We start from the raw sequence: 24,081 nt of genomic DNA, 5'->3' as shown, positions 1-24,081 counted from the left end.
TGAAAGGGCCCTTCAGAGCATTCTCCCCTATTCAACATCCACCAGTTCCAAAGGAACTTAACGCTGCTCAGTCAGTTAATGCTACCACCTTTTGAACTGATACATAAGGCACATCTGACATTCGTCTCATGGAAGACAGCGCTTCTCCTAGCCTTGACATCTGCTAGGAAAGTGAGTGAGATTCAAGCATTCACCATCAAGGAACCTTTCCACGGATTCACAAAAGATAAAGTAATTTTGAGAACCAACTCTAGATTCATACTCAAGGTTGCTACTAACTTTCACTTAAATTAACCTGTTCTTCTCAAATATTTCTTCCTAAATCCATCTACAACAGCAGAAAATGTGTTGCATTCATTGTACTTGCATAAATGTCTCCAGTTTTATATAGACAAAACAAAGAACACACGTGCATCAGACCAGCTGTTTGTCTCATCTGGACAACTACAAAGAGGTCATCCCCTGTCCAGACAGGGGATAGCTTGTTGGCTCTCAGCCTGTATTACCTTCTGTCATGTCAAGGCTAACTAAGCGCCCTGTCAACAGAAAAGCGAGGGCACATTCCACTAGGAGCATGACATCAACTGCGGCATTCTTTGCTGGTGTATCTTTGAAAGACCTCTGCCATGCAGCCACCTGAAAGGGCAGACATACGTTCATAAAGCACAACTGCCTAGACATGGATGTAGAAGCTGATGCAGCAGTGGGACAGGCAATACTGACAAACCTGTTTTAATAAATGTGAGACTTCGTCCCGCTTTTGTTACGTCTTAAAATGTGTACTGCTTGCTGTTCTCATTCAAGCATGTGATCATACAGAAGATCCAATGTTGGAGAAGAAATGAATTACTTACCAGTAACTCCAGTTATCTAACGTTTGTATTTTTGATATATTATCATGAGACCCTCTCTCTAACTCCGGTCAAAGGCTCCTTCATTATATATGCTTATTACACTAGTGCTTTGAAATCTGAGCTATGGTGGCCTTTAGGGGGAGTAGATGAACTTAGGCTTTCATCTCATTGGCTGACGTTTGGGTTCTTTCAAATGAGGTGGATGTGCTGCTAAATATGATATTGTTTCGGGCCGATGGCCATTTTAACACTCTATCCTGCTATTTTAAATGTAACGGGTATTCCCAGCCTGACGACTGAGAATGAGTCAAGCATGTGAATCTATAAAAGTTACCAATGTTGGAGAGCTGGAATTAGAGGTATGTAACCAATGTCTTACTTGGCTTTTGATTGCGCTCCTTCTGTTGGATATTCTTTCTAACTGCAGACTGCCCACCACCCTCCTCCCTGTTCTGTGGAGTGAACAATTCGGGTTCTAAAAAGGGCAGAAGTTAGGTCTTGCACACTGTTATTTTATGAGATCAATTAGTGTTCTGCGTTGGAAGGTGTCGAGGATAAAAGGACAACTGAAATCAGCATACAGATGTGGAAACTACATACTTCTCAGAGTTGTCTCTGTGAAAGTAGTGTGAGGTGGTCACAGAGTTTGATGGCGACACCTACCGGCGTGTGGCAGCAATTAGTAGGAAACGTTTTGGTTTCAGTCAGGTGAGGGGGGGGGGGGGGAGAGGTCGGTGCAGGTGAGCAATCCATGGTAAGGTAGTGTATCTAACAGAAAGATCCTAACTTGAGGTAAGTAACTTGTTTGCATTAAACAATATGAAAAATAAGTTTCCTGGGCTTTTAACTTCTGAATTGGACACTATGAATATTTTTAATAGATTCATGTACTGTGTTCTGCCATATTGTTGCTGTTATGTCAGGCACAGCCCTCTACATATGTACAAGAAACTTGTAGTGTACTCTGTTGTAGCTTTTGATATCAGACTCTCCAGATGGTCATCTTTAGACTGTGGTCTACCGTCCCAACAGGGCAGCAGAGACAAAGGCAAGATTTTTGAAGGGGTTCTTTCATTTACGAAATATGTATACATCTACAAGAATACTTTGATGGAAAGGTTACTTCATTTTAGATTTTTCGAACTAGAAATTTGCAGAATTACAAATGTATACAGGTACAATAAGGTGAAGACTTAAGATTTCCATCAGCCCTGGTAATCATGCCAAGACTAAACATTGATAATAACTAGAAATAAAAAAAATCTTGCTAAAATTTGCAAATATTTAAATCTGACGACTGAAATGGTACTTTTTACTCTTTTCTTATTGTACAGGGGACAGTTCTTCCTTTCGTGTGGACACTGCGATTATTAAGCAGAGAGTGCCCGTCTTACTCAAGTACCTAGACTCGGATACAGAGCGAGAACTAGAAGCACTTTATGCACTTCAAGCTTTAATAGCAAAGCTTGATCAACCTGCCAGTAAGTATGCACCTTTTCTTATCTGCCTTCTACTCGGTGACATGCCTGTAATTGGGTTAAAAATATTGTCAGCTCACCTGTTTAGAATTATCAAAATAATCAATTGTCAAAGTACCCAACAAGTCTTTCCTATAAGGTCACATTTTCCCCGAATACAACACAAAATCTGACTGTGCATCTCATTCAAGTTAATTGCTGATTTTTTTCAAGGCTGCTTTACACACACATCTGAGGGATAATATTTTTTTGATCCATGAAACATAAGATAGAGAACAGGGCAAACAATGTGATGGAACTTTGTTATAAATATTGCATCCGTTACAGACAATAGCTCACTCATTAAGGCTGCTTCGGGCTGTGACAGAAAAATAAATAAAACCTCATAAAGCAATAAATTAAGGTCAATAGCCGTAGCTTTTAGCCCACAAAGAATAAAAGTAGCTGAGCTCAAAACCATGAATACTGCCAATAAAGCGATAACATGAGTACATGGGAAAGAGCAGACAATCCTCTCAAGTAGTTTGTCGGGGAGTGCCTAGTGGCATGATGCTCTTACATCATGGCAAATCAAAGCACAACTAAGCTTGAACAGAAGTGCAGGGCAAATGCATCTGTTTCCTTTGTCCATTAAAATAATTGTTCCTGCATCCTGACATCTTTCTAACCTTCAAGGAGAGCACACTTCACCCTGCACCTTTGAATCTACACAGATATGACGCGCTGTGTCCATTTAACTTAAGCATTCATACACAGAACAGGAAAATGTTGTAGCTCAATCTTTTAGCTAGGATTACCAGAGCAGTAAAACTGGCAAATTTCTCACTGTGCTAAAAAAATAGGGTTCCCCTAAATTGATAAAAGTTGTCTATTGACCAGCACACTATAACAATGCCTTGGATTCCTATGAACATTTTTCAAGTCTATAACCTTCCCTATTGCCCAGATGCTAAAACTGTTTTTTTTAATATGTAATGAATTCAAAATTTGAGAAAGAGGGTACATACACATTATCACACTGTGCGATTCTGGATTAAAGGTCAGGACTGCTCTGTGTGAAACAATGCCACATTTGAAACGTAGAAAAAAAGATATGATTTTTCTAGCACTTAATTTTCAATTCAAATAGGTTTTTTTCCGTTTTATTACCAGGTTGCATAGTTAATTCAAACCATTATCCTTGCCCACATTACAAAGCTAAAGATGCAAAGAAATCATAAAACGTTTATGGTAGTAAAATAAGTTACCACATACAATTATAAAACAACACCGTCTTTTCAGATCTCATCAAATTTAAATGGTATTGGTTCATGAGTAAAAATGTCAAAGTGCATGGATTTTCAAGGTGCCTGTTTGAAAAGATTGCTTCACCCCATATGTGCGAGATTTGCTAAGGTGGCCGTGCTTGGCTATTTCATCTTGGCATAACTGCTTAAAGCCATTACACTTCCCACAATACTGTGCCGTGGTAAAAACAGAAAAATCTTTAGGATTATATCCTAAAATTCACCATCTTTTCAGAACTTTACAATTCAAATATTCTTTAACAGTTTAACACAAAAAAGTCAATGGTGTGAAAGCTGCATTGCGTCATACACAGTCTGACTTCGCACTCAAAAAAAAAATTTGGTTTATTGAAGATCTATATTGCGGATACATATAATTTTTCACAATCATCCTACCCAACCAACATACACTCACCTAACCAGATCCCGAACCACTGATGCAAATACGGTCACGCATAAAGCCTAACCAAAAAGCAGTATGTAATCCAAGCCCCAATGTAAAGATGCTCCTCATGTCCTTAGTTATAGGCTTTACCCTTAGCCATTTATAACATTTCTCTAATATCGGAGAACATGTAGTTCGGAAAGGGGCACTGAACAGCACTATATGTGGTGTCGGCATACTGATTAATTATGGCATTTTGTTTTCATAACCAATGTGTTTGCCTTTTCCCATACACATCTGTGTTAGAGAATAGTAGGAATGTTCTCCACCATGCCAGTAGTAGTTGTTTGCTGACGGTTAACAATTGGGTCCTGGAAAGTGTATTGGATAACCGGTCGTCACATGGAAAGCGACATCTCTGAAAGTTATGATCTCCAGAGCAGCATTAGTTTTCATCTTAGTTCTTCTCAAACTACACACTTGCTTTTTGGCATCGCCAGCAGAATGTGAGTGAAGTCTCCTCCTCTAAAAGAGTTGATATTTCTTATCATCTGTTTCCCTGAAACAGAATATTTAATATTGTTTCCATTGCTCTGATATTTTAATGTATACATTGATCCTTTCAGAGAGATGTTTCCAGTTGTCATAGCTGGATTTATTTGCATTCTCTTGCATCATGATTTTTCCACCATTCTCACAAGGTGTGTATCCTTGCCAACCAGTGGTTGACCTGGAAACTTCGTCTACAGCTGTTTAAATAAAGAGCTTTTTCTAATCAATACTAATCCCATAATTTATATACAGCATTCCCCCATCCCTTTGATTATGCATGCATTCGCTGGTCCCTTTTTTCTTTTATGTATGAAGTCTGCATCCTGTCCCACTTTTCTTAGTAACTGCCTCTAAGATGAACCTGATCCTTTTTTTCCCATCCAAGTATTTCTTACTTTAGATCAGGTAGCTTTTGCCACTGTAATCCAACTTTAAGCCACGCGTCATGCAGTCGACTGTTTAAAGCAGCTGACCTTCATATACTGTGTCTCGTGTTTGGTGAATAATCTTAGTCAACCTAGGGAAGGTGTCTGAAGAGCAGAAGTTGCTGATGTCCAAACACCACCTCTCAAAAGCTTCTGCGACCATGAACACTGGTCTTTCCATGCAGATTTCATCATTAATTACTAAAGTGCAAAGGTCAACTTCAAGTTTATTACCATAGTGCAGCAAAATTGACATGAGAAATGCAAATGTTGCTGCCTCACAGGTTGCTTGTAACAATGACTTTACTGTGGGGAAAAACTCTCACAATGAGGCTTTGCACTCGTAAGTCATCCCCCTCCATACATTCTCCAATGGTAATTAATAGCATATTAAACTCTGCACATCTGCAAATGTACTTTATCTTGCTGTATGTCTCTCTTCGTGTATTTACTAAAAAAGCAGATTACAGGAACGTTACAGTTAAGGAAATAGCAGTACAAAAATTAAAAATTCACTCAAAAAACTAAAGGTTGCAGGGACATTATAGATAGGAAATAGATTTTTTTTAAACTTACAAGTTCTCTGAGAAAAAAAGGTTAGAGGGACGTTCTAGTTAGGTTCAGATTTTACAGACACACAACTATAGAAATTATAGTTAGCGTTATCACAAGTAACTATAACTCGTGCCCTAATGTAACTAAAACTCGCGCCCCACCATGCATAGTTTTCTTATCAATAACTTTACGGCAAATGTTGCAGTGATATTATCAATGTCATTGAAGATGTCATGAGTAATGTTATAAGTGGGGTAATTAGCAGTGCATAATGAAGGCGTGAGTTTTAGTTACTTGAGGTAACTAGAACTGCTGAAGTTCTATGATTTTGTGTGTGTAAAGAGAAGCAGGGAACTCTTAGTACTTCCAAAGTTTTAGGCAGAGAGCAACTCCTTCATATTGGACAGTCTATAACACCACCGACACTCCAAATCTGTTCACCTAAAAGGTCTATTTTTGTAGCAGAGTGTTTAAGCACAGGATTAGCACAGTGCCATGCAAAGTCTTGAAGCATTGGATTAACAAGTACCATCAGTGCCGATCTGAAAAATGTCAAAAGCTTTTTAGCATTCCAGGCACAGTAATGGAAAAATACCATCCAAGCCAACCTTGAACGAACAGAAGCAAGCCCTGGCATGTAGACATGTTTCACTCTTATTAGAGCTTGTCAGAGGTATAGCTTTGTCCAGAAATAAGGAAGTATAAGCCACAACAATGCCCTTTCAAGCTGTTTTAATCCCTAGCATTTTGATTTTTGTTAAGTACCCTTTGTTTAAACAAGTGCACATGAAAAATGCCATGCCATAAACCATATAAGCAGAAGTGCAGAGTATAATAATATAGTGCTTACCATTGCTAAGGGAGAGGCGTCATGTCTCACTGGAGGCTTTGCTCCTGTAAGTCATGGGCCCTCCCCCCACACTGCAATGGTAAGCAATAGAATATTAAACTGCGCATCTGCATGTATAGTGTATCTCGCTCTCTCTATAGATATATGTTTATATTTATGTATACACACACCATTATATATATAATTGAGGTTGCAAATAAAACCATGGTCCTAGTTGTGATGATTATAGTTCAGGTGGGCTCTTCCAGCTGAACCAACATTAGACTGGGAATGCAAGGTTAGCTGTGTGGTTGCATTGTCCAGAAGTAAAACCCCTCTATCTTCTGTGAGACTTGTTCTCACTTTTTCCACATATGTACTCTTTCACAACATTTTCATTTTTTACTTCTGTTATGAGGGTAAGAGGTGTTTTTTGAGCGAAGATTTTGTCTTTTTATAGCATGTTGACAATTTAGGAGGTGGCTACAAAATGCACTGCATTTTACACTCATTTTCTATCCAGTGCAACCAAATTTGATAGTCCATTTGACCCTGTGATAACTTCTGTAGTTTGTGTACACTACTTCTGACTATTAATCCTCTCCTTTCATCTGTTTTCACTCGCAGATCTGCTACGGATGTTTTTTGATTGCCTGTATGATGAAGAAGTGATATCAGAAGACGCATTTTACAGATGGGAGGCGAGCAAGGACCCCGCAGAGCAGAACGGCAAGGGCGTAGCACTAAAATCAGTTACAGCTTTTTTTACGTGGCTTCGGGAGGCCGAAGAGGAGTCGGAGGGCAGCTAGAAACTTTTCCGTGGCTAAAAACTAAATTTACTTACACATGCAGCAACCGAAAGCATACAAAACCCTACCCCTGCAAGAAAGAATTTAAGTATTTTTTTTTTTAAAAAGGTTTCCATCATCGCCAATCACAGTGCAGCAAGGCCTATTCCTTGTCAGAAATAAAGCATTTCCCTTACACGAGTGGGGGATGGGAGTAAATATTGATTGGTAACTGAGATCATGAAGAGAGAAAAAAAGGTACGAGGGCGGAAGGGGAGGCACAAGACCACTTTACATACAAAGGTGAAATATTGAAACTAAATCACACTATTTATAAAATCTTATTTTAAATACTTTTTCTTTTAAACCAAGCCACACAGCTATTGGAAAAAAGTCCCACATCAGTTTTGGGGTAGTAAAAGAATACAATTTATTTATTATTTTACGATTCTTGAATTTACGGATCAGTTTTTTTTTTAATGATATTTGTAGTTTTCAGAAACAAATGGTATGATGGGATGAAAAACAGACAAATCAACTAAGCCCTCCTCCCCTTTGTACACAGCTCATGTTTCAGTTTTTTTGCTTTCCAATGGTTGGTAGAAGAGAGAGAAGATTTGAGGTGAGTTAGGTGTGGAAAATCATCCGATTGATCCTTGGTTTGTGTCATCTGATCTTACTGCTTGCCTCACAGCTTGCTACAAAAATAAACAAAAGCAAAAATTATTAAATGACGAGAAACAGTGCATACCCTTTGGAACTAAAGGAGTTTCAGCCAAGAGATGGAAATGACGATTTTAACAACCACACACAACAGCAAAAGTCCTCCTCGTTCTGGATGGAGTGCTTACCGATTTATCTTGTAAAGTACAATAAAAGGGAATCATTCTACTGTGGAAGGTGCTCTTAATGCTTTCGGGACTGCAATTAGAACAATCTTATGGCTTCTGTAAATACATAGGACAAATATTTAAAACAAAAGAAGGAAAACAGACTATATTCTTTCTTTTCACTTTCAAAATATAAAGAATAAAATAAAAACGAACATTGTAAGTTTACAAGGAAGATACAAGCCTCCGATTGGAACCAGGGTGGGTGTATTTCTTTGGAGACACAATTGTCCGTTTGATTTCCAGTTTACGTTTTTATTTGTTTTCTTTAGGTTTTTATTTTCCTGTTTAAGGTGTTTGCTGCTGCGGGTCTGAATGATAAATTATATAAAAAAACTAAGAAGCTTCCCAGCTTTGAGAGCTGTGACCGCGTGTTTGTGTGTGGATTTTCATGGGTAGTATGTGATATTGTAACTATGCTTTTCTGCAGTATTGTCAGTTCTGTAAATTTCCATCTTAGAGTAAATGACAATATATTTACAGTGACGAGTTGGGTATACATCTGGTGAATTTAATTAAAGGGATGGTTAGGAAGAAGCAGGGTTGGATCCATTCCCTTACCTCAACTTCCCCATTGCTTGCATGTAGGTATCTTACCAAAGACAGAAACTATATACCAAAACTAGAAAATATATTATTTTTCTACTGTTGCATCTGTCTCTTCAATGCCCCCATATTTTCAGCCCATTCTTGTTGCAGATGCCTAAATAAAATTAATGCAGCTCCTGTAGAAGTCCTTTGTGTTTCACCCCATAAAACTGCATCCTTTACTGCAAACTGCTGCACAGTCTTACAGTCTGAATTTTCCATTCCGCTGCCTTATATCTGAAATTAGATCTAGTGCTTGAGGGTGCTTTTCATTCCAGCTATAAGTTGTGAATCTTCCACCCTCCCTCACATAGGTTAGAGTAAATAGTAGTCTGCAATATTCCTAATTTACTGTAGCCATAGCATGAAGCATAAGGGAAAGGAAATAAGGAAAGTGAAAGGCATCCTATAGCATCAACTTCCAGGATGCCTATCACTCAGTGAAAGAAGTCTAATGGCCTGAGTCAGCAGAAATGGCTTGATTTAGTCCATTGCTGCTATGAGACCTCTTAGCTTGTAGGACAACTCCAGTCAGACATCATTGACCCAACATTAAATCCTTTGATGGACCTTGGTTGGGAAAACTGGGAAAATAAGAATATTATTTGGATAGCTGTTGCACTTCAGGCAAGACATATTTCAGCCAGCCAATACTTCTACTTCCAAGTGTTATCACCTTCCCAGCTACAATAAAAGAACTACAGATGCCAGACTCCACCCTCAGATTGTGCATATGTTCAAAGAAAGATCTGGTCTCCCCTGACTGAAGAAATTGGTAAAGAGGACAGTACTGCTTGCTGATGTGTCAGGGACTCGTATGGGGGCTGCGCTGAGAATAATCAGGAGAAAGGTGTATGGCAAGTCATCGAGGTTGGAAGCAAAGTGGGACCTGAGCCAGTAGCTGTGTTCTGGATGATATGGTGTGAGGCCTCATAGAATGAAGCTATTTTATCTCAGTAGGCTTCATTCTTCACGCACCTACATTTTCAATGTCCAACATAGAGAAAGGAGTTACATTAGTCTGGAAATAGTTCTTAAGTGACTTGTAACAATAAAAATGCATGCACAGTTAAGATGGGTTCCCAGGGCTGCTTTTCTGAACCAGCATCAACCAAAATGGCAGGATCCACAGATGAGGACAAAGTAAAATATGGCTTGTATTGTATACTACCCTTGTCGTAGGGCTCTCCTTAGAGTTGATTATGGGCACTAAATTCAGAAAGCTCACAAGGAAGATTAGATTCACATGCCAGTTTGAAAACCGCTACACTAGCAGTACCAATCATTCATAAAATCCTTATTGGGAAAAGAGCCTATGAACCTGGGACTTTGTTTTTTCCACTTGCAAGGAGATGTATTTTTTATTTTTGTGGAAGTCTAGACCTACTGACTTATGTTGTAGGGTCAGTTGATGTGTCACTGGTCACTAATATCAAGTACGTGTGTCATTCAGAGCTTGCTGAGTATCTTTACCTACTTCAGAGAGTAGAGCACCTTTCTTGCCATAAGTACATTTGAGTGTAGTATTTCCAATATTTTTGGATGTTAACTGTATTTGCCGAAAAATTGTGTGGTCATTAGAAATTGATGCACTGTATGCCTATTCAGCAGTTGAAGAGTGTTGCCCAACTGTCTTGATATATGTTACTGTTACTTTAACAGTCAAAGTATGTTTCTCTCTGGCATGTACTACTGTTGCTAATTTGTTTGCAGGTGGAAACTCCGGGGTAAGAAAAATCCAAATTGTTTGCTGTTCTTTTAAATTGCTCCAGTAACATCAAGAGTTCAGAAAACAATGGAAATGCTAATGGTTCCAAGTTTCCACGCCTTGGAGCAATGCTTTGTGGGGAAAAGTCCACCAATGTCAAGAAAGTATCTGCAACCTCTGATATCAGTGCAATAATTGAAGAGTAGAAACTGTACTACAATGTCCATTCTGGAACCTGAATCTCCCCTGTTCGGTTTGTGAAAGGAGAAGACATAAGACCCATAATTTCCCTCAGCCGATTCCAGTTCTTTTGATTTATCTGCAGTTTGCCTTGTTCATGACAATTCCTGGATATTCAGAATTACCCATTAAGGCCACTTAAAAATGATTTTTTTAAAATCCTTCTAGAGAGTTCGTAAACACAAGTCTACTGAAATAGATATGATAATGCATTAGCAAAGTGGTTATTGATACCGGCAAATAAAAGTTTACATCTAGATTTCATTCGGAAAAAATCCTTAAAATCTATAAATATATCACATGCAGATATGTACTCCTAAAAACCCACAATATAATCAGTTAAAATATTTATTTGAACCAGTATGGTTACACCAGTCAAATAAAAATCATCTGGGGAAATCATTTATCTCACACTGAATTATATGTCTGCACATGCCAAGAAAACTACACCGCTTCACATATGCTGACATAAAGCAAGTGCAAAGTTCTAATATGCTGCACAACAATTCATTCAATATATGAGATGATGAGAAAACTTCAGGCATTATGGCAAATATTGACAACCAGCAATTATGCTCTTGCACAAAGATTCATCGAGCCTTTCAGAACCGAATGCTCAAGACTCTTCACCTTGTAGCACAGATCCTGACATAGCTGACTCCCACTCTATCATGACTCCCTGTCACTTTAGATATGAGCTATTGTCTGTTGACCTGATTTCCTAAATTGGAGAATTTCACATGGAACCACAGGTTGTAAGGGCTGCTGCCAAGAATTTCCCAACATCATGAGACACACTTAAATACTGGAATAATTAAAGATATAAAAAAGGCAGTATACATTGTGAAACCTTCTCTTTTTTAAATCGGACATGACATAAAACAAAAAGAACAAAAGATAAAGTTACCTAGAGGTTTCCTGTGTAGTATTATCACTGCGAAAGAAGTACTGTCACAGGAGTATGCCCAACCTGCAGAAAATCACTAAGTAAACCTGGGAAATATCAAATCTCAAGAGTTTTAACAAGTATATAACAAGCACATTATTTCCCCACAGTGAGCAATTGACAATTCCTGTTTAGCATTTCAATAGGATAAACTACCTCAGCTGAATGCAGGGCCAGTAGTAAAGCACACATCCATTAGTTATCTCCAGGGATGAAACAGTTATTCATAGGAATTCCACATTTTTTTTAGCCAAGGTATAAGCATTGTCCTACACAGACCATTCTTTACTAAGGCTTTAGGTAGACCATTATAGGTGGTTATCCACAGAGAAATCCATATTTTGAAGTGACAATCCTATTAAGATCTGGTGGATAAATGAGTGAGATGCCCAAATGAATAGCAATGATTGGAGCTGAGGGAGGCATCAGTGTAATTTCCTAAGAAAGCCATATTTCTTGACATTAAACATGCAGGGTTCACAAATGGTGTGGTGGAGAAGCTTTTTTCTGTATTGATTCATAACATAGCATTATTTCTTTTTGATAATAGCTAATACAATTAAATGTTTCCCAGTTTGTCTGAACAAGACAGAAACATCTGCCAGCATCTTGAGGGAGCCAATTATAGCACACCCCGGGAATAAAAAGAGCAAGTCTTCTCTAGAAAAGGTACCGTTGCTACAAATGTGCTTGGATTTAAGGTTTCCCAGACCTACAGTCCTGGTTTTAGAAACTTCTATATCAGTAAGTCATTGTAGATCATTGGCTGTTGGCAACACCAAGACAACTTTGTCTGCATGGAGAAGCAATGGCTGTGTTATTGAATATATATTGCCCTATCTTAAAGATCCTCATCCCTTCCGTTAATATAGAGGTTAAATAGGAGTGGAGGCAGAAGACTGTCCTGTTGAACCACTGTTGATGGCCTTAAGGGACCCGAGTAAATGGACCTTTGAGGCCATACTTCAAGATGTTAGCAGATGGAAGTGCATTTTCTGAAGTGCATATAGAGTATTGTCCATTCAAATTGCCCCTGAAGTCTGGAATAGCTTCACCATGAAAGCAAGGTGTATCATTGTGTTCAAGGTATGTGTGCTGTAGATACACATGCTTTGCATACTCCTGCCATCTAGTGTTGGGTACGGATAAAGTTTGCAAGTTGTTTTTCTTCTAACAAGTCTTTCCCAGTCACGAGGTAGGTTGATTCCTCCTTGCGGTAATAGTGTGCATGGGCATCAACTCCATTGTTATATTGTTTTCTTTCCGCCATCGGGTTTGGACATGTATAGCTGGGCTCCAGTTCGAAACCATCCTTTGGAATCTCCTCGGTGCGCAATCCACTGTACCCTCAATGGTATTGTTATCATACGCATTTCCCTCTCCCCGCGTATCGATTAGATTGGGAACTTTTCCATCTTCGGTAGAAAACATCGTGGGTGGCCTTCGGGCCTAGCCACGTCAGTCCAGCCTTCTGCCAATGGAACGGACTCAGTTTCAATTCTGTCCTCGGTGCCACTCGAAGTACCCTTGCACTGATCTACACCAAGTCTGCAACTTGTGCCTCTCACCGGAGCGCAAGGAAGAACATTGTGAGGCTTGTCGGTCGTTTTGATCAAAAAAGATACTGCGGGATCGTCTGGCTCAACGATGAGAAATGCAGTGCCAGAGCACTCAACATACTGCGGATATCTTCGTAGAAGAATCCGAACACAAAGAAGCAACAGCTGTGGAAGAAGAGTCGGCCTTTTCGGTCCCAGAATCGGATTCCGACTTATAAATCGAATTGGAGTCTGATGCTCCAGCGGGACAGGGTGCCGTGAGTACTAAAGCCCTGTTACCACATAAACTCTCTTCCACTAAACATAAGGCTTCTGCCCCACCTCTTCCTTCGGACCTTGGTTGGCACCGAGACGATGTGTTTTTTCGACATGGCGCCCACAGGCCCGGCACCGTAACAAATAGTCAAGCCTTCCAGCTTGGGATAGAGTCAAGACAGATTGTTTCCGGATCTGAAACATTCCACTCCAAAAGACAAATCTGGTTCGGAGTTAAAATCTTCCACTTTGAAGGATAAAAGGGACAAGTCTGGTTCAGCACCGAAAACTTTGGAGCCAAAATCAAAACAAGATCTTCCAGATCCCCTGGTACCGATCTTAGATGTCATAAATAACGGATTAGACCCGAAACAGAAAAAGCTAAAAATCAACCCAGATACTGGACACATTTTAGCTAAAACTCCTTCAAAAAGCAACATATTTCAGAGGACATTGGGTATAAGATTCCTCTGAAGAAAAAGGAGGACATTGTTGAAAGTCCTATCTACCCTACTTTGCCACCTTCACCATCTTCCCCATTTTCACCATTACTGCAACTGCCTGCCTCAGATCCACTACACACAACACCACAGGGGTCTCCTCATACACAGCCTGATTTAGGAGATAATGATTGACGATGACAATGTTCCTTTATCAACAGATCCATGGGATGATTATACTATTGATCCACCCATGGATAATGATTCAGGTTTATACCCTGCAGAACCATTACCTCCAGATGATAACGTATCTTATCAAGAGCTGATTTCAAGAGCAGCAGCTTATCATTGAGTTACACTGCAAAAAGAGGCTTTGGATGATGACTTTTTGTTTGAGACACTAGGGTCTTCACGTAGGACTAGTCAGAGTCGCCCTATGTTGAAAGGCAAGATGAGGCATGCAGGTCAGGTTTTTAAAGACCCTGTTGGTGCCCGTATTTTAACACCTAGGGTTGACAAGAAATGCAAAACATCACCATCTGGTCCTGTTTTTATTAAAGGACAGCTACCCTTAGACTCACTGACAGTTTCTAATGCTTGTACACGAGCAAACTCACAGACCTCCTGAGATGGACCTTCCCGGATAGAGAGTCTAAATTAATTGATGCCTCTGGTAAACAAGTGGCTGCTCAAGAGGCTAACCACTTGCTAATTGCCAACACGCAGGGCCTACTAGCTAGGTATGACAGGCCTCACTGAGACGAGATGGAAGGCCTACTTCAATTTCTCCCAGAAGAGAACAAGAAAAAGGCACAAGAGCTATTCCAAGAAAGAAAACTTATATTTAATTCTTCTATTAGATGTGCTCTAGATGCTGCTGACACTGCAGCGAGCGAAGTCAACACCAGCATTCTTTTACGTCGACATGCCTGGCTTTGGTTTCCGGTTTTAAACCACAAGTCCAGCAATCTATTTTTTTAATACCCCCTTTGACAAGCAACATCTTTTACGACCTCAAGTTGCCAAGGCTTTAGAAAAGAAGAAAAAATAGACACGGACGTGGCGAAATCCATGGGAGCGCATCAGTCTACATCAAGCAGAGGCTCCTTTCGCCGCTCATTTTACTGGGGAGATTCCAAAACTACATCCTCAGACCCTAATGCTTCCTCATATAAGTCCAACACGCAACCATCTTCTTCTAGAGGTTTCTACAGAGGAGGGTACAGAGTAAACAATTTCAAAGATAGGGTTAAGAGCACACCAACGCATAACTCCCCTTCCCCCAATAAACAGTGACTTGCCTACACATCCCTCTGGTCATTTAACACCTGTCGGGGGCAGTGCTTAATTTGAGCCGGTGCTTTCCGGTGCTCAGAACCGGCACCTAATTGTCAACACGATATTTAGAACAGACTACCACAAGGTGGCGCTGCTCATCTAATTGAGATGAGCAGAACGACTGTTGTTTAGGAATACAATATACATTTAAAATTGCTCATACCTACCTCCCAGACATTCCTTTAGCTTTGGGGACCTGGGATAATCTGAGCTGTCGCATTTACACATGGGAGTGATGGTTAGTTGTTGTTTTTGCAGCAATTACAAGGGCGATGGGTGGTGCACGCTGCAGTGGCCTCCTGGTCAGTGCCCCGGCACTTAATATTTTACAAATTAAGCACTGGTTGGGGGAAGACTTCAACAATTTCTCCTCATTTGGAAATCCATAACATCAGACAAATGGGTGCTAGGCATTATCCAACATGGTTATTGCCTGGCGCTCACCAGCAATCCTCCCCAATATTCCACCTCGCAGTCACAATCTCTCATCAGAGCACCTGCTGCTTCTCAGACAAGAGGTACAAGCTCTTTTATCAAAAGGAGACATAGAACCAGTTCCGCTACAGTGCCAAAGTTCAGGGGTTTATTCTCTGTACTTTCTAATCCCCAAAAAGGACGGCTCCTTAGGACCAATTTTGGATCTAAGGATGTTAAATGTGTACATACTATCAGAAAATTTCCACATGGTCACGCTGCAAAAAGTACTTCCACAGCAAGGCAATTTTATGTCCACAAGGGACTTAAAAGACGCATACTTTCACATTCCGGTTCACCTAGCACATTGCAAATATGTCAGATTTGTGATAGCAGGAAAACACTATCAGTTCAAAGTAGTCCCATTCGGAGTAACTACTGCTCCCAGAGTATTCACAAAATGTCTTGCAGTAGTGGCAGCACATCTCAGAAGACAACAGATTCATGTATTCTCATACCTAAATGACTGGCTCATCAAAGCCAGCACACACCAAAAGTGTTTACAACACACTCGGACTACATTAGACCTACTCTACCAACTGGGTTTCACGGTCAATGCAGAGAAGTCTCCTCTTCAGTCTTCACAGATGCAAGAGAGGGAGCGACTCTAAACAAAGAATTTGAAATATTCAAAGTCTGTCACTACAGTTTCAGACCAACCAGTACTTAGCAGTCAGGACTTCCATGCAACTGTTAGGAATGATGGCATAATGCATTGCAATAGTGCCTCATGCAAGGTTACACATGCGTCCCCTACAAGAATGCTTAGCACGTCAGTGGAATTAGTCTCGGGGTCAATTAACAGATCTAGTGTTGGTAGACAGCGGCACCCATCTCTTTCTGCAGTGGTAGAACACACAAAACGTATCAAAAGTGCAGCCCTTCATCGACCCTTTTCCACATATCGTGCTAACAGCAGACTCATCTCTCACAGGTTGGGGTGCCCATCTCCACAATTTGACAATTCAGAGACAATGGGACAACAAGCACAAAAGTCTTCACATCAGCTATGTAGAGCTTTTAGCTGTGTATCTTGCACTGAAAGCTTTTCAGTTTCACCTCATAGGGAAAGTTGTCTTAACCCGCACAGACAATATGGCAGCTTTGTACTATGTATAAAAACAGGGGGGGCACACTCTGCAACTGTCATGCCTCTCCCAGACCATTTGGCGTTGGGCAATCCATCATAGAATTAATCTTCAGGCAGAGCACCTCCCAGGAGTGGCAATCAAATTGCCGACCTCATCAGCAGGATGTGGCAACAAATACACGAGTGGGAACTTCATCCCCAAGTTCTCCTTCTATACTTTTAATTGTGGGGATTTTTTACAAATAGCTCTATCTGAAAGGGACACGTCAGTGATATATTCCTTACCTTAGAATATCCCCAGGCGTCAGAATGGTTCCGTAAAGTTTTCGTCAGCAGTACCCCTGCGCGTCGGTAGGCGTCGTCGTATGGCTCCGCGTACGTCACTGGCGTCGTAGCCGCCGAGATGACGTCGTCGGAGCTACTTAGACGCGCGCTGATGTCAGTTCTTTCTTTTTCTGCGTCAGCAGCGCAGATCCGAGAGAGAGCGGTACCCCTATCTTAGACCTCAATCGCTTCCTCCGGAAGGAGAAGTTCAAGATGCTCACGCTTGCTCAGGTCTTGTCTGCCCTAGACTCGCAAGACTGGCTGGTAGCGCTGGACTTGCAGGATGCTTATTTTCATATACCCATCCTGCTGGCCCACCGGCGTTAGCTACGGTTCACGGTAGGCCACAAGCACTTTCAGTTCACCGTGCTCCCTTTCAGCCTTACCAGCGCCCCTCGGGTGTTCACGAAAGTGATGGTGGTGGTTGCAGCTCATCTGTGCAGATCAGGGGTTTCAGTTTTCCCCTATCTCGATGACTGGCTGTTGAAGGCGGACTCGCCCCAGGCAGTTGTCTCCCACCTCCAGACTACGGCCGACCTCCTGCATTTGCTGGGGTTTTCCATCAACGTGCCGAAGTCGCACCTGATTCCCTCTCAGACGCTCCTCTTCATCGGAGTGGTTCTGGATACGGCGCAGTTTGATTTATCCTCCCGAACAGCGAGTCCGGGACATTCGGGCTGTGATTGCAATCTTTCGGCCCTGGTCCTGGGTTTCGGTCAGGAAGACCCTGAGGCTGCTGGGGCTCACGGCCTCCTGCATCTTGCTGATCTATCATGCCAGATGGCATATGCGGGCTCTGCAGTGGGACCTGAAGTTCCAGTGGACGCAGCATCGGGGAAACCTGTCCGACTACGTCCAGATCTCGGAGGGCACTGCACAGGACTTGCAATGGTGGCTCACGGACCAGCATTGGGTCAGCGGCAGATCCCTCTCCCTTCCCCAAACGGAGCACACAGTAGTGACGGACGCGTCCTTCCTGGGATGGGGCGGCCACATAGGAGAGGCGGAGATCAGAGGCCTCTGGTCTCCGGCGGAGTCCAGGCTCCATATCAACCTTTTGGAGCTCAGGGCGATCCTACTTGCACTGAAGGCATTCCTTCCCTCTGTCAAGGGGAGAGTAGTGCAGGTGTTCACGGACAACACCACCGCCATGTGGTACTGCAACAAACAGGGCGGGGTGGGGTCGTGGACCCTATGTCGGGAGACTCTTCGTCTCTGGACGTACCTGGAACGTCAAGGCATTTCCTTGGTGGTTCAACACCTGGCAGGTACCCTGAATGCCAGGGCAGACGAACTCAGCCGCAGGTGCATGTTGGATCACGAATGGCGTCTTCACTCAGAGGTGGCGCACGGTCTCTTTCAGCAGTGGGGTGAACCTTGGTTAGATCTATTGGCCACCAAAGAGAACGCTCAATGTCTGCAGTTTTGCGCTTTGGAGTTTTGAGTGGAGTTGCGGTCTGTTGTATGCCTTTTCCTCCTATACCACTTCTGCCCAGAGTGCTGAAGATCAGACGCGACCGGGCCGAAGTCATTCTTGTGGCACCGGACTGGGCTCGAAGAGTTTGGTACTCCGAGCTACTCAGTATGAGCGTGGATCCCCTGATCCGACTGCCTCTTCGAGAGGATCTCCTGTCGCAGCAACAGGGGTCGATCCTCCACCCGAACCTGTCCAGCCTCCACCTCCATGCGTGGAGATTGAGCGGCGACAGCTGATTCCATTTGACTTGCCTCCTGAAGTCTGTAATGTGATTCTGGCAGCCAGGCGTCCCTCCACTAAAACGGTATACGCCTGTCGGTGGAAAAAGATTGTGGCATGGTGCACAGCAAAAGCTGTAGATCCTCTTGCTGCCCCTCTTTCTGAGGTCCTATTGTTCCTTCTATCTTTGGCTCAGCAGGGTTCTACTCTGGGCACTATCAAGGGCTACCTTTCTGCTCTTTCAGCCTTTCTTAGGCTGCCTGATCAGCCCTCTCTTTTCAAGTCTCCAGTTGTCAATCGGTTTCTAAATGGCCTTACTCACCTTTTCCCTCCTATTCCTTTTGTGTTGCCTCAATGGGACTTGTACCTGGTTCTCACATACTTGATGTGCGCTCTCTTTGAGCCTCTTCATAACTGTCCTCTGCGGTTATTAACTTTGAAGACTGTCTTCCTGGTGGCCATCACCTCCGCTCGGCGGGTGAGTGAGCTCCAAGCTCTTTCCTGTAAACCTCCTTTCCTGGCGATTCATCCGGACAAGGTTGTGCTTCGACCACGTCCCTCCTTTCTACCAAAAGTAGTCTCTGCCTTTCATCTCGGGCAAACTGTCACACTGCCCACTTTCTTTCCGCTTCCGCACCCTTCAAGGGAAGAGGAGAGGCTCCACCGTCTGGACCCAAAACGTGCACTTTCGTTTTATCTCAACCGCACACAACAGTTCCGGGTGGATGACCAGCTCTTTGTTGGCTGCGTGGGCGCCAAGAAAGGCCGGGCTGTGCACAAGCGGACTATCTCCCGATGGGTTTTCTTGTGCATTAAAGCCTGTTACTCTCTGGCTAAAAAGGAACCTCCGGCTGGGCTGCGCACCCATTCTACCAGGGCAACAGCAGCTACTACAGTATTGGGACGCGGTGTCCCTCTGCAAGACATCTGTCAGGTGGCCATATGGGCCTCGTTGCATACTTTCACTAAGCACTATTGCCTTGACAGTCAGGTCCGGAGAGACGGCTTCTTTGGCTGTTCAGTTCTCCGTGACTTTCTGGTGTAATCTCACTTCGCAGACCCACCACCGGGGTTGGTATTGCTTGGGTATGTATTCTTGGGTAAGGAATCTATCACTAACGTGTCTCTTTCAGATGCACAAGTTACTTGTTTAACGATATATCTGTAAGAGACATTAGTTAGTGATAGATTCCTTACCGCCCGCCCATCCTCCCCGTTCTGCGAACTGTTCTTTAGTTCTATTGCACCAGTAGTCGGTCTCTGACATGGCTCTGCGCTTCTGGCGTGGAAAAGTTGTGTACAGAACTGATGTCAGCGCGCGTAGGCGCGTCTAAGTAGCTCCGACGACGTCATCTCGGCGGCTACGACGCCAGCGACATACGCGGAGCCATACGACGACGCCTACCGACGCGCAGGGGTACTGCTGATGAAAACTTTCCGGATCCAGTCTGACGCCTGGGGATATTTTAAGGTAAGGAATCTATCACTAACTAATGTCTCTTACAGATATATCATTACACAAGTAAGTAACTTGTGCGTTCGCCACAGTGGACAACTCAAAAATGCCCAAACATCGCCTCAAGGTTCCCACACCCTCTATTCAAAGGCAATGCCCTATGGTTGAGTTGGTCAGGGATTTTTGCCTATGCTTTTCCACCTCTCCCTCTCTTTCATTTCTGGTTCGGAAGCGCAGGCAAACCTCCCTCTCACTGATTTTAGTGGCTCCCACATGGGCCCGTCAACCGTAGTTCACCTCACTCTTGGAACTATTAGTGGTTCCACATCAAAAGCTGCATATCAATTCCACACTTCTCACTCAGAACCATGGAGAAATCGGACACCCAAACCCCAAGGAGTAATTTGGCTCCTGAAGTCATAGAGTTTGATACTTAAATTTGCCATCAGATTGTATGACTATTCTTAAGGAAGCAGGAAAACCTACCACCAGAGCATGTTATGTAGCAAAATGGAAAAGATTGGTTGTATATTGTAACAACAATATTAATCCACTAGATGCCTCCATCCAAAATATTATATGTTACCTTTTGCATCTACAGCATGCTGGTCAGTCTAGCCTACACATCCATTTGATTGCACCTTGCGGCAGTAGCCGCATATTTGCAAAACAGACAACATTTATCTTTAGGTTTCCTGTAATTAAAGCCTTTATGGAGGGCCTTAAAAGAGTAATACCTCCCAGAAGACCACTGTACAGTTTAAATTGCAAATGCATATATTGTAACTATACCCGCTAAGACGAAAAGTATGTACTGAGACGTGTGAAAAAAGGATGCAAATGTAATATACGAGGTGCAGAGCTGTATAACATGACCACTGTTTCTCTAAGTTAAATAAACAGAGTTTAAAAAATAAATAAAAAATTTTAAAAGAGTAATACCACCCAGGGTACCTCCTGCACCAGTTTGGAATCTGAACATTGTATTTACAAGACTCATGGGTCCACCTTCTGAGCCATTATACAATTGTCCTTTAGTTTCTTTCATGGAAGGTTGCCTCCCTCATTGCTATCATTTCAATACAAAGAGTTGGTGTGCTACAAGCATTAGCCTTATAAGAACCCTTCTTTCAGCTTTATAAAGATAGAGCAGTTCTTCACACCAACCCAAAATTCCTTCCAAAAATGGTTTCTGCTTTTCATATTAACCAATCAGTTGAGTTACCTGTGTTTTTCTCTCAATCTGATTCAGTAGCAGAAAGAGCTCTTCACACACTTGATGTCAGATGAGCGTTTTTTTTAACAAATGTTTGCGCATTTATTATTCCAACTTGCATTGCTTAACAATCATCATTGCAGTTACATTCAGTCTGCCTTGTAATTAGCCGTATCCCTTAGCCCCTAACATTGCAACATCTAATGTCTTGACATAATTACTTGTACGATTCCGGCCCTCATTGAAGCTCCGACCTCCCACAGTGTCATCGTATATCAATTAGCCTCAGGATTATTTTGCAAGTCCAATTCGCTCTTGCCTTGTCAAGGGTCATAGCCCACTAAATATAAAGTCCTTAATTAACCAAACAACACTCACCCTTCCCTCCCCCCAGGCGTGTCATTTGAGGTCATTTTCCCAAAATATTCTAGTAGTGAAGAGCGCCCTGGTTCTCCTGGTCATTTTATGTTATTGTCTTGCTCCCGTGTATTTCCTAAGAGAAGGGCTTCCAGCAACTTCCCTACTTTTCCCCCCATCTTCTCGCCTTCCAACTAATGGGCTATGGGCTTCTACTTCTCCCTCCTGAGAACCCCTTTGTAAAACTACATCTGTCACAATCTCCGGGTTCTTTAGCGACTCCGCCAATGCTATCCACGCTCTAGCCGCTTCAAGTGTTTTTTCGATGTCAGTGTTCTTAGCTATTCGTAAACGTGCTGCACCCTAACATCCTGCCCATTTTGTTAGCTTCTTCTTCCATCTCTGTTCATTAGGGCCCGCTGCGACTTCCAATGGCTTGTGATATCTCTTAGCCAATACTAATCCCAGGTCTTGAAATGCAATTGTAATCTGGTTTTTGGAGGTGTGAGGAAACCAATGCAATAGGCAGTACCCCGGTGTTGCAGCCACTTCTTTTACTGTCACCCCTGCTAGTAATGTAGTTACTGCATCCCAAAAATCTCCTAATTTCAGGCAAGTCCCGAACATGTGAAGGAACTCTGCACCCTCTTCTTTACAGTGCGGGCATACCGCCGTTTTTATATTAAAATATCTGTTAATGCAACCCGGCGTAAGATATGCCCTGTGGAGAACATAAAAATGTACCACTTGAAACCTGGCGTTCTTTGTGCTTTTACTCGCTGTCTCCACTAGTTCCACCCCCATGTTTTCTCAGCTATCAGCTCACCCAAATCTTCCTCCCACTTTTGGTGTATTTTACTCAAGGGAGGAAGCTTCTCACAGCTAAGCCTCCTGTATAGACAAGTAACTGCCTTGTATGTTCCAGCAGCGGTCACCACATATTGACTTCCCTCTGATGTAGGAGGTTCCTCGACCCCCCCCCCCCCAGTGTTTGCGGATTGCAGCTGTGGGTGCAGTATACAACAAAAAGTCCCCTGTTCGATCTGTCTTGAAAGTCCTGAAAAGGAATGAGGCTACCCTCATCTTAGAGTTCACCCACCGTGAGGACCCCTGCGTCACTCCAGTCCCTTATTCTACGCCAATCCCCTCCATGCAGAAGTGCATCACTTATATATAATGGGATCTCGGGGGCATATGGGCGCCTGATCTTTTCCCTCTGTAGGCTTCTATTCCAACATTTCCGAGCTACTTTTAGCGCAGCAGACATTTCTCGCTCCTGAATGGGGAATGGGGAGCTTGGCTTTGCTATCCATTTCATGAGCCATTGTAGTTGGGCAGCTATATATTAATACTCAAAGTCTGGTGCCGCCAAACAGTGTTCTAGGTGTCATTAATGTTGAAAGAGCCTCTCTGCTCCTTCCCGCCCCCCATAGAAACTCTGTCACCTGTTCCTGTAACTGTTTATGTGAGAAAAAAATAATATTCTCTTGGGTATCTATAAAGACCACCTTATTTCCCAAATATACACTATCATATCATACATTCATCAATCACTGTTATTCCTAATCAGAGGTGAAGGCACCCCAGTATTTAACCTGGCTCAAGCTTCAGTGTGGACCCCAACAAACAACCACATATGACTAAATGATAAAAACTGAGTTGATAAAAATATACACAATTTATTAAAAGTTACATAATCACATAAATAATAATTAACAGAATCATATAATCCTAATAATTAAATACATAAAAAGTGTGTGTTAAAAATGAAACACGCAGGAATCATCAGTCTATTGTTTCGTGATAGATCTTTTTTTTAAAAAAAATCTTTGTCTCATTAGGTTTTTAAGTTTTCATGAAAGTCGGAGAGATTTTATTATTCTTGTCCTGATGAAGGTGGGATTCAAATAAGCATCCACCACCGAAACGCGTCGATGCTTGTGTCTTTAAGAATTGGTTAAGATCCAGGAACTATCTCATGTCGAGATCTATCATGAAACAATAGACTGATGATTCCTATATATTGATTCTCACTGGAAATAACCTTTCTTCGATGAATGTATTGTTTTCACGCAATGTTTTTGCTCTCTAGGCCTTCTTTTCATTTTTAAAACGCACTTTTTATGTATTTCATTATTTGGATTATATGATTCTGTTCATTATTATTTATGTGATTATGTAACTTTTAATAAATTGTGTATATTTTTACCAACTCAGTTTTTATCATTTAGTCATATGTGGTTTGTTGGGGTCCACTCTGAAGCTTGAGCCAGGTTAAATACTGGGGTGCCTTCACCTCTGATTAGGAATAACAGTGATTGATGTATGTATGATATGATAGTGTATATTTGG

At 42.1% G+C, this 24,081-nt stretch overlaps 1 protein-coding gene across 19 annotated transcripts in view; it reads left to right on the top strand.

The window, feature by feature from the left end:
• The window catches only part of EIF4G3 (eukaryotic translation initiation factor 4 gamma 3), a 1,568,346-nt gene extending 1,559,821 nt beyond the window's left edge, over positions 1-8,525 (top strand). For all 19 annotated transcript variants that reach the window (XM_085608969.1, XM_085608978.1, XM_085608977.1 and 16 more), the window contains 2 exons: positions 2,189-2,335; positions 6,992-8,525. In XM_085608969.1, the coding sequence (XP_085465095.1) occupies positions 2,189-2,335; positions 6,992-7,173 (329 nt within the window). In that variant the 3' untranslated portion in view covers positions 7,174-8,525. The remainder of the gene's footprint in view (positions 1-2,188; positions 2,336-6,991) is intronic.
• The last annotated feature ends 15,556 nt before the right edge of the window (positions 8,526-24,081 follow it).

This window comes from Triturus cristatus, chromosome 1_2, assembly GCF_964204655.1.
Source record: "Triturus cristatus chromosome 1_2, aTriCri1.1, whole genome shotgun sequence".
In the NCBI taxonomy this organism is placed as follows: domain Eukaryota; kingdom Metazoa; phylum Chordata; class Amphibia; order Caudata; family Salamandridae; genus Triturus; species Triturus cristatus.
This window is presented reverse-complemented; position numbering and strand designations above follow the sequence as displayed.